Source organism: Argiope bruennichi, chromosome 7, assembly GCF_947563725.1.
Source record: "Argiope bruennichi chromosome 7, qqArgBrue1.1, whole genome shotgun sequence".
NCBI classification, from domain to species: domain Eukaryota; kingdom Metazoa; phylum Arthropoda; class Arachnida; order Araneae; family Araneidae; genus Argiope; species Argiope bruennichi.
This window is the reverse complement of record NC_079157.1, coordinates 31,986,902-31,998,138: the sequence shown is the minus strand read 5'-3', so window position 1 is coordinate 31,998,138 and position 11,237 is coordinate 31,986,902. Positions and strand designations below refer to the sequence as shown.

The 11,237-nt window shown below is 29.0% G+C and overlaps 1 protein-coding gene across 1 annotated transcript in view; it reads left to right on the top strand.

Moving 5' to 3' along the window:
* The first annotated feature begins 313 nt into the window (after window positions 1–313).
* Window positions 314–11,237, top strand: part of LOC129976582 (adenosine deaminase-like) — a 29,800-nt gene continuing 18,876 nt past the window's right edge. Inside the window, exon 1 of the mRNA XM_056090222.1 lies at window positions 314–502. Within this exon, the coding sequence (XP_055946197.1) occupies window positions 455–502 (48 nt within the window). The 5' untranslated portion in view covers window positions 314–454. The remainder of the gene's footprint in view (window positions 503–11,237) is intronic.

The following is an 11,237-nucleotide window of genomic DNA, read 5'->3' as shown; positions in this document are numbered from 1 at the left end:
TATCTACTCTCGTTTTTATTTTTCATTAAAGGAAAAAAAAATCAGTAAAGCAAGACACTGTGCTTTTCGCAATTACGCTTATTTGCATAGTAAATTATTCACATATTTGTCTCAGTTTCCCTCTGTGACTAGTTCACCTTGATTCAAAATATACGCAGTGAAATTTCATTAATGTTGATGTTTTCGCTCTGCCAAACTATAATTTATAACAGAAATAATGATATTATTAAAAGCTAAAAACATCATATTAATAAATAGCAACGATTTTAAATTTTATTTTCGACGAAAATATGCAATAGGAAATTAATGTATTTATTTCCTGATAGATGGCAGCAGGTAGCCAGATGAAGGTGAAATTTTATTGGCAGATTAGCAGAAGATAAACAGAGAAAAAGATGTTTAAATTTTCGATGTGTTTATACAAGTGAATGTTTAATGCATTTCGTTTTATAAGATGTCCCAGTTCATCGAATTTGATCCTTTGAAACAGCCAAGGTGCAAGGTATGGGGATTTTCTTATACATTCTGGGCTCTAACTTTGGTAGGATAAACAAACGGCAAAAAGTTTTATTAATTATAATTCAATTATTTTGATCTGAGTTGAAGTGCAGGAAACTGTTTTTTTTAATACAAAATATTTATGCGGAATCATATAAAAATTAACTGAAAAAGTTAGGAAGATGAATTCAATTTTAAGAAACTATTATCTTTTTTTAAATTGTTAATATTAAAATTTATTAATGAGAATATTGATTTTAATGATTATTAATTGATATATTAAAGCTGATGACTTGGAAATATTAAACCATTATTTAATTAAAGTGAGCTAATTTCTTTAGCTTTTTAAAAGTTAGCACTTAATTTGTATTTGGAAATTTATTTTTTAACTTAATAACTGCAAATCATACGAATTCTTCATAATTTTTCTTCAAAATTTATAAGCGTGTTATTTTTTTTAAATAAGTTTATATATTTATATATAGCAATATCAACTTTCTGTTAGATGTATTAAATGTATTAAAAAGAGAACTGTTGTGTGAAATTTGCAGAAATATGTATTTTGTTGGATTTCTTTTTAATACTATTATTTCAGTTTTTTTTTTCAAAACCTTTGGTATAAACGAACTATAACCTTTAAAATAAGCTTTTTTAACCTTTAAATTTATCAGTAAATGTTATAAATGAACTATATAAACATAACTTTTACTGATAAATAACTTCATTTCTCTATATTTAACATAATTACTTCATATTATAAGAAGATTTTAAAAAAATTATATAGTATTAATCTATTTATTATTAAATTTTTAGTAGGAGCAAAATTTTATTAGAGAAAGCATTGAAACTAAAAAACTTTGTATCTGAAATTTTTACAAATTTTCTACTTTTTATATTTTTTTTTGAGACAGAAAAAATATTTTGATTTATGTCCTGATTTTCATCGATCAATGTTTATATCCTACATCAAAATTGCAGATACGAGTCAAATGTTCTCCAAATCCTATGAAAGCAATAGATCCTTTTCCAAAATACATTTTTTCTCCTGTAATATTATGAGTTGCCAAGTTTTTTCACATTGAAATTGTTATATACTTTTTTACTTTCTCGTATAAGAAGTACAGAGAAAGTATAGAAATTGTCAAAAAATTCGAACTCGAGATTTTTGATAAATCTCTACATTTTAGACCTCTTTGAATTCGCAAAAAAAAAAAAAAAAAAAAAAAAAAAACATTTTTGGAATATGTTTGTCTGTGACAAAGATAACAAAAAAATGTTTTGAACTAGACAGATGAAATTTATTATATGGTCTTTATATCAAATTTGTAGCTTTCTGTCAAACACATGGTTTCTATTATAATAGTGGTTCAGTGCCTAATTTCTAAGCCATTAGAAATAAACAAATGCTTTTCAATGAATGATGTTCATAATAATATTTTACGTTATTTGAGTCAGTAAATAAATAATGTTGAAAAATTTGAAAGTTTATATTTTTTCATACATTCTCCTGGCCCTATTAATCATAATATTAAAATATTCTTAATACTACTAATTTAAACAAAAAGGCTCCATATCTCTACAACTAAAATTGACCGAGTTATGAATCTTTGAATAGCGCCAACCCACCAATCAGTGTATGATATTTTTTCGAGTTGTTGACATAAAATGATACAAATATAAAACTTCATATCTCGGTCAATTTTATTCGCAGAAGAGTGCAATTCTTTTTATTTAAAATGATAGGTGGAAAAATAGGCAGGTTTAAGAATTTAAATCCATATTTTTTTTTAATAGTAATACATTTATGGATTGAAATAAAATAAAGTATAATTCGAATATGATTATTTGATATTAGAGGAATTTTCTTAAAGGAAGTGCATACATGCCTGAATAAGGTCCTACATGTCAGAAGTATATACCTGTCAGGAATGGTTTAAAAATTAATTATTAGATCACAGTAAGTGTGGAAAATGTGTATAAATATCTCTCTCTTAGCTCAATCTTTGTATTAAGTTCTATACCATGACTAATAAACTATGTTTCTTAGTCTAACAGAAACATAGTGCAGAAAATTTGGGATAACATTGATGTTATGCGAATCCATCGGTCTCATCATTATTATGCGATCCTGCCAAAACCTTAGCGGAAACTTCCATAGTGATGAATGTTGGCATTAAAGGAATAGCGCCAACATTCAGTCTTGGCGACTATTAGGAGCCACCCATTAACTAATTGTTACTAAGCCGACGAATAATTAAAGACATCCTCATTTACAGGATTGGAAATTTTTACAGAGACATGATTGTCCGACAACATAATCATTTCACTGTTTTAGATGATGCCGTTGTAGCATTGCTTGCTTTAAATAAATCGGAAAACTATATTTGAAAGGGTTGAAACAATCTTTAAAAATTAGTGCGCATCCTCTGGTTAATATTTAAACTCAGTGGGAGTAGTTCCCCAAAACTTTCTCGCACACTTTCTAATAAAGGTGATATCCCAGAGAAAGTCCTGCATGGTAATAGTTGTGAAATATTAACCTTCGGCGCGAATATAGAATTTTTACTGAATCTGTAGTGTCATCCTTGACGAGATTTTTGGCGATTAATCCCTGGCATGCCATTAATAGCATTCAAAATTAGAATTTGTGCTTTAATCAGGTTTTTCTCAACTAATAGAAACAAAAATTTGACATAAAACTGCACTTGTGGTCACAAAATCTCGTACCGAATTGGAAGTCATCGCATTTTTGAATTATCACGTTTTTATGTTTCTGAATGTACACATCAACAGACAATCAACCTTCAATCGGATTTGGCACAAACTTTGACAGGTATCTACACTATAGATGTTAAATCTGTGTACCGAATTTTATCTATCTAGCTTTCTTCGTTTTGTAATTAACGTATTAACTTATGTTCGAACAACCGGGCAGATGAACGTTTTCTGAACAGATTTCATTCAAAATTTGATATAAATCAGCAATTTTGTAGGAAATAACGTACACCAAATTTCAACTGTCTAGCTCGAAACGTTTGGAAGTTATCTTTATCGCATACAAACAGATGGACATTCCCCAGAAATGTGTTTTTCGAACTCAGGGAGATCTAAAACGTGGGAACGTTCGAATTTTTCGACGATTACTATACTCTTTATATATTGTTTATACTAGAAAATTAAAAGTAGTAAAAACATACCGGAAAAATTGTTTTCAGATAGAAAGAAGGTAAGAGTAACGAGTAATATTTATATATTTTTTTCATATACTGGTAAATTTATGCAAGAAAACTGTAGCTTTTTTTGTGATGTAAATATACATCAATATGCAAAATCGGTTCCACAAAAGTTTACTAAACTTAGAGCATCGTTTCATTCATTGTCGTCTATTAGTGCACGAAAAGATGGCGTTAGTTTCTGAACTTTACTTTCAAATAGACTGAGGTGTAAAATTCCACTATGTAAGGGTAACCAACTGAGGGATCATGTAGCAAATGCAATGTTCCTTTTTGTTTAAATGCTAAAAATAATTGTTTCCTGAATTTTCCAGCTTTGTAAAGTAATGAGAGGTATGAGAGCTTATGTTTGAAATATTATATTATTGTATGCAGTAGATTTGTAGAAGTGATTGCTCATGATGATGTAGAAATACATCAATGTTTTTTTGAAAATTAAAAAAACGATTCTTATTTGGCTTTTTTGTATTTTCCCCATTAACTATACCCATTTCCCGGTTGATTGCTAATTTCAATCGTTAAGAATAAAAATTCGTGCATGTAGGGGTTAAAATTTAATAAGGATATATCATTTTATACCCTAAACCTGCGTACTAAATTGTATCTATCTGACTTTTTAAGGTATCTGTCTACGTTTAAAAGGCACTTTTTGGACAAAATTCACAATTTTTTCAATTCCTACTATTAGTTCATACTCTCCTTACACACACACACACACACACACATATATATATCTTGTTCAAATTTTCAATCGTTAATAAAATACTTTTTATTCATCCACTCAAGTTCAAATACATTTTTCAAAATTTGTAGTGGATGACACTTGATGTTAATACAGTTTTTTTCAAATATTAATTAATTAATTAAATTGGTCCAGTAATTTCTATTTGGTCGCCAAAGTCGCAAATACTCCGTCGCCAAGCTCTGAGATTACTGACACGACACTCGATCATAAATAATATAAGATATATATAAATAATATAGGAAAATAAGTACGGATCGACTTAAAATTTTTTTATATATTACTTGTTTATTGTTTTATTTTAAAACCAATTTATTTGGGCTTTCGAAATCTGTGCTTGTTTTAATTCTCCGATAAATAGAAATCGAGATAGACGATTTTTTCTAAACCACTTTAGTTGAAAACAAAACCAGAAGCACCAACAGTTGAAACTTTTACATCATTTTGTCAAATATGCGCCACTCTAAATTATAATTTATTTTTTAATATGTTCTATTAGCAAGCCAAGCGTATTGGAATATGTTTTGAGTAGTGTTTATGCCGAAAGGATTGGTAATTACATTTACTTTCCAACATTGTTTATGTTTACAAAGCATTTTTAATACAAGGCAAATGAAAACTTTAAATGAATTTTTTTAAAAACTTGGATTTCGTAAAAAATTTCACATGCAAAAGTTGATATTTTAAAATTTTATTAATAGATTACCTTGAAATTTTGCATATATGTTACCTTAAGTGTTCCAAAGGCAATGAACAAGTGATATAAATTTGAACTGAGCGGTTTTCGTTTTAGAGTCGCCTAATGTTATTTTCAACAAAGAATTTTGTGAAATTTTCAGTACAAAAATAATAGATTAGTTATAACTTTTTTGAAAATGCATATATTTCTTACATTCTAAATCATTCCCTTCAGCACAGCCGTAAGTATGTTGTGTATAAAAATAATTGGAATATGTGCAATAGAGTTTTTTTGTTTAGTGTTTTGCTTTTTGTTGCAATTTTTGCTATTTTTTATACACACAGAATTTTTTTCCTGATCAATATTTTTCATCATTTGCAATCCCATTGATACAGAAAATGAACTGAAATTGCTCATTAGAGGGATTTTTCAAAAATTTGCCTCCGTAGATAGACAGATACTTTAAGTTGTGTGCTTATTATGTTCGAGGGTAACTAGACAGACATACTTCCTGTGAATAGATTTCTTTCAACATTTAATGAAAATTTACAAATTTGGTACATGTATCAAATTTTCTCCATCCATCTCAAGGTGCTTTCTTATTATTATGTTTAGAGGCAATTAGACATCCCTAAACTGTGTTTTGGGGATTCTGAGAGGTTTGAAAAATGCAGATTCGTCCAAATGTTGAATTCGAATTTTTGACGATTTCTCTTTCTATTTGTATATTTCGTATACTAATTTGTGTACTACTTTTTCTTTTCGTAAACGTAAAAGTACAAAAAAAATAAATAAATTATAATCTATACATGGTATAAAATGAGGATTCCTGAAAGCGTCTGTATGTTTGAAAGAGAAAATTCGAGAAATGCTTAACTGATATTGGAGATATTTGTACCATTTTGTAAGGCATTTAGTGGGGAAGATCTTAGTATATTGAAGTCATATCAAAATAATAATAATAAAAAAAGAGTTTTATAATTGCGATTTTAATTATTTTACTACTACGATTCGAGCATGCTTAAAACAGCAGTTTCTGTGCTTTGCACTTATTATCCGCGTATGTACGAAAACCGCATACGCAAATAGCAAGAGCTGTGGTATGTATATGCGATACATTTCTTTGTTTACGTCTGATTTTAAAGAACGATTCAAAACTCATTATGCCTTAAAACAGGAAATCCAACCTTGGATGGAGCACATTAAATGCCAAAACGCTTCGTTTGTTGCGCGATAATGAAAATGTAGAGGAAAGAAACGTTCGGGTAGCGAATCTCATAGAAAGAATTTCTACACTTAGGGAAGGAGAGTCTTCTGTTGAGCGAAGTAATCGTCTCTCTTTAAATCGCACTGCAATTGAATGAAATTTTAAAAAGCTTTGCTATTGTATATTTTTAGTGAATCGTTTTGTCTATGAACATTTCATATTTTTACCTTTTTAACAGTCTGAATATTTCTAAATGTGTGCTATAAAATTTTTTTGTAATTATTTTTGATAATTTATAAGTATAATTTTATGTTTGATGTTATATGCGTGACATGCCCATATCATATCGAGACATAAGTTAAAAGCAGATTTTCCCTCTTGGATGCTATGCCATGGGTTGAGCGGGTACTGCTCATTAATGCATTTAATATTTTTGCAAGGCAACATATGCAATGATAAAAATTGAATATAATTTCTTAGTTGTGAATGAAATTTTAACTCAATCTGGTTATCGTTTTGTTTTGAAGCTACTCAAATTTATTTTTAAGACCTATGGTCAAATGACAGGGTCGTCACCTGAGTCGTCATCACTTCTCCGAACTGATACATTAGCATTCATAAATAAAAATATGTGTTGTTAAAAACACATGTAGAAAATTAAGAAGAATTTAAATTGACTCGTCATATCTTTCGCATTTAAAATAAAAATAAAAATGCAGTAAGAAACTGAACGCAAACCATAATTGAAATTCAGTGTACAAGAGATTCGAAAGTACATAAGTATTTTAGAATGCAATTAGTTTGCACGATTTAAATATAATAAATATAACTTAACAAATTATATCCCTATTATTTATAAATATTTTCAGGTTAATGTGAGAAATAAAAGCAATAAACAATTTAGTATGTTTCAAAATTAATAACATCTGTACCTTAAAAAAATTAATTTTTCAGTTTTAGTTTAATGATATTTCATTGATTATAGAATGATAGAAATATACAATTTGTATGTCGGCGACCTGACTTAGTGCGCTTCTTTCCGTGATCTGGGCGTCTCGCATTTGAGTTCTGGTTCGGGCATGATTGTTTTCAACCTTGTTTTCTATCTGTGAAGTGTGTAAAAGAGCCCCTCTTTAAAAAGTGTCTGTGCAAGCGAATGTGTGTGTCAACTTCATATGAGCTAGAAGTCACATTTCTGACCTCGGGTTCTCAGGGGCCTTTGCCCTCAGAAGCTACTGCGCCCTCGGCTTAAATCGCTGACAGTTTGTCAGCGGGTTTGTAAAGTGCCATAAGTAACACAACAACAGTTTGTATAGGTTTGAAAAGTCTAAAATCTTTAAATTACCCTTTAGCAATGAATCTAACAGTAGCTCCTATGATAGATAAAGGTTTTTTTTTTTTTGCCTTTTTCTTGAAACATTTTTCTTCAAGTCTCGATACGCAGGGATCACATTCCATTCATAACAATTGTATGAAATTTTATACAGCAAAACATATCTTATGCACCTGCTAAACATATTTTTATTTGTTATGTGCAATAGTATTAAGCTTTAGAGGTTATTTATCATGCAAAATATCATGTACTAGCAGCACCCGTACAGCGTTGTCCGTGGCATAACATCCAAGAGGAAAAATTAGCTTTAAACTTAAGTAATCGTAGTAGGAAAACAATTAAAATCGCAATTATAAAACTCCTTTTTTTATTTTGATTTGACTTCAATATACCAAAACCCCTTCTAATAAATGCCCTACAAAATGGTACAAATATCTACAATATCAGTTAATTTTGTTGGGCATAGTGAGTTTTGAATCACTGTTTAAAATCAGACGTAAACAAAGAAATGTATCGCATATGCATACTACAGCTCTTGCTATTTGCGCAAGTGCAGTTTGAGGTTTTCGCACATGTACGGATAAGTGCAAAGCACAAATACTGCTGTTTTATGCATGCCCGAGTAGTAGTAGGAAAGTAATTAAAAATCACAATTATAAAACTCCTTTTTTATTTTGATTTAACTTCAATATACTAAAACCCTTCCTAATAAATGCCGTACAAAATGGTACAAATATCTCCAATATCAGTTAAGTATTTCTCGAGTTTTTCCTCTTTCAAACATACAGACTCTTTCAGGAGACTTCATTTTATACTATGCATAGATTTTATAGATAATTCAAGTTACACACGGTATTCCTTATTTTGTATACTAATTTTGGTGTGATTTCATGCAGAAATATTTTTCTGAGAATGTCGATTTGTGGTTTTGAACTGGAAAATTATCGCATCACAACACTTATTAGATTTGCTCTTAAAAGACAAATATTTTAAGAAGCAAATAATAATAAAATTCATAATAATTTTTTTTATCATATATTAAATTTTACTTGTAAAAAAAAACCCTCTTTATTTACAACTGAAATTTCGGCGTCCAACCACTGTTCCCTAAAAATCAAGTTTCGAAGAAATTTCAAATTATTTCAATTTTTCTATAATATTTGTGGCATCAAGCTCTATTCGATATGGAAGATTGGTGATCCATCAGGATAACTGATGTTTCTATCTATAATTCTGAGCGATTTCTTTCCAAATATAATCGTGACAATTTCTGATTGCAACTTTAAAAGCGGTTTGTTAGCATTTCTAGTATACGATTGGCACGATATTGATGAGCTTGTCGAGAAACCGTACATTAATCTTAAATCTTATTGCGATTACTTATCTGGTACCGGTTAAATCTCTATTTGCGCTTGAATGAACTTAACTTTGAAACCTATTTCTTGATTTCTTTTGTATCTCCTTTCCTTTGACTGAATATGATGACGTGGCATACTATCTTCAGAACACTTCTAATAATATTTTGCTGCTCCATTAATTAGCTAAGTACAGCTGTAAAAATGTTCAATGAATAAAGCTGCTGTTCAATGAAATGTTCAAAATGTTCAATGAAATTCGTATGCTGTTTTGTTTATATTTTATTGTTGCCATTCGACAGTTAGAAATAAGCTAGATTTCTGTGCCACGTATGTTAACATTTTTTATATATAGATTTCATTTGCTAAAAATACCTCCTCTTTTTGTTATTGAAATTTCAGCATCAATCGTTCCAGACTCTAAGAAAACAAGTTTCGAAGAAATGTTAAATTATTTAAGTTTTTGAGCAATATTTGTGGCATCACACTCTATTTAATATGGAATATAGGTGAACCATCAGGATAACTTTGATATTTCTATCTATAGTTGTCTTTCTGACTATTAATAATCGAACTTTGAATTATTTATGTAATAACTTTCAAGGAATGCCGTCAAATAAACAATAAAGTCATTCACTATAAATTTCCCCAATTAGTTTTAATGTTGTATAATTTTGAACAAATATACATAAATTCTACTTAATTCGGTTAATTCAGGTATATTTCCGTTAATGTCATTCTGATTAATTTCGAGAATCAAAATTTCCTGAAAATGATATCGGAAATTCCCGAGTTACATAGTAACATGAAATGCAATATAAAAACTTGACACAATTTTCATGATTTTTTTACATATAATAGGGAAAAAATTATGTAATTTAGCGTTTGTTTTTGCCTGAAGGAAACAAAAGTGATATAATTTTCCTCCAGTATTTCATTCTATCTAAGCCGGAAAAATTTTGAAATCTTGAAGCTAAATTTTTTTAAAGTAAGTGTTAGGCTTAAAGCAATATAAGTTTCAAAATTTATTTAGAGTACATCGGATTTCTATTGTTCCAATTCAAATTCGTGATCAGGATTGCAATCCTGCATTGAATATGATTCGATATTTTTACTGCTGGGCACTATAGCATTATTGATAGTTTTCGATAATTAAAACAGTTGAATTAACAATTGCAAAGCATTTCTGGTTTCGTTTAGCTTCGTTGTAATCAGAATCGAAGAATTTTTTCTTTCTGTTAAACATTGCTTTTATATCACCAAGGCTCAAAATTTAATCACTCAGATTTGGAGGAGGATTAAGGATTAAAATCAATTTTAATATCATTATTTCTAAAATAATCTGAATATGAATTTGAGTGTCAAAATCTGCATGAAACCAAAACTATTTCATTTCAACCAAAACTATTTCATTCATTTAATCACTCACTTGCTCTCTCTCTCTCACACACACATGAGTGTGATCACATGTGCACACACATGGTTATTTTTGTCTACTCTGGTATTCTGCTGAGTGCACATTGCATTTTACAACATGAAAATTTATTTAAACGTTATCTGAATTTTCTAAGTATACTAATATGTTTTTTAGTAGCAGTTGGTAATAAAACATTTACCAGAGTTATTACATCAAATATTGAATATGAGGCCAAATTTAAAATAGAATTTGTGATCAAAACATTCTTCTAATTATCTTCTCTAAAAATTATTTACCTATTAAAATATTAATTTTGAAACTTCATATTTCTTCCAAGGTCAAAAATGTATTGACTAGTTTTAAAATTAAAATTCCAATCCACTACATATCCAATAAGCGATGAAACGATTTCCTATATCCAAAAATTTTAGAGTAACAAATAAACAATTATTACAAATTAAAATTGGGGGTCCTGAAACTTATTAAGGGGCTGAATATAAGAATTAGAAAACTGTATGACAAAAAATTATGTTTATTTTGCTTTTCGCTATTTGCAAAATAAAAAAAAAGTACAGCCACCGGTACAGCCATTAATTTATTCTTTAAGATTCAAAAATTCGTAGCCAAAATGGCAAAGTACAGGAAATACAGGAATACAAAAGATAAAGTTTAAAAAATTTCAGTTTGAAAATTCGTAGTGGCTAGACAAATTTTGGAAAATGATTTTCAATTTTCCCATTTTGAAGGAAACATTTTAAAAAAAATTTAAAAAA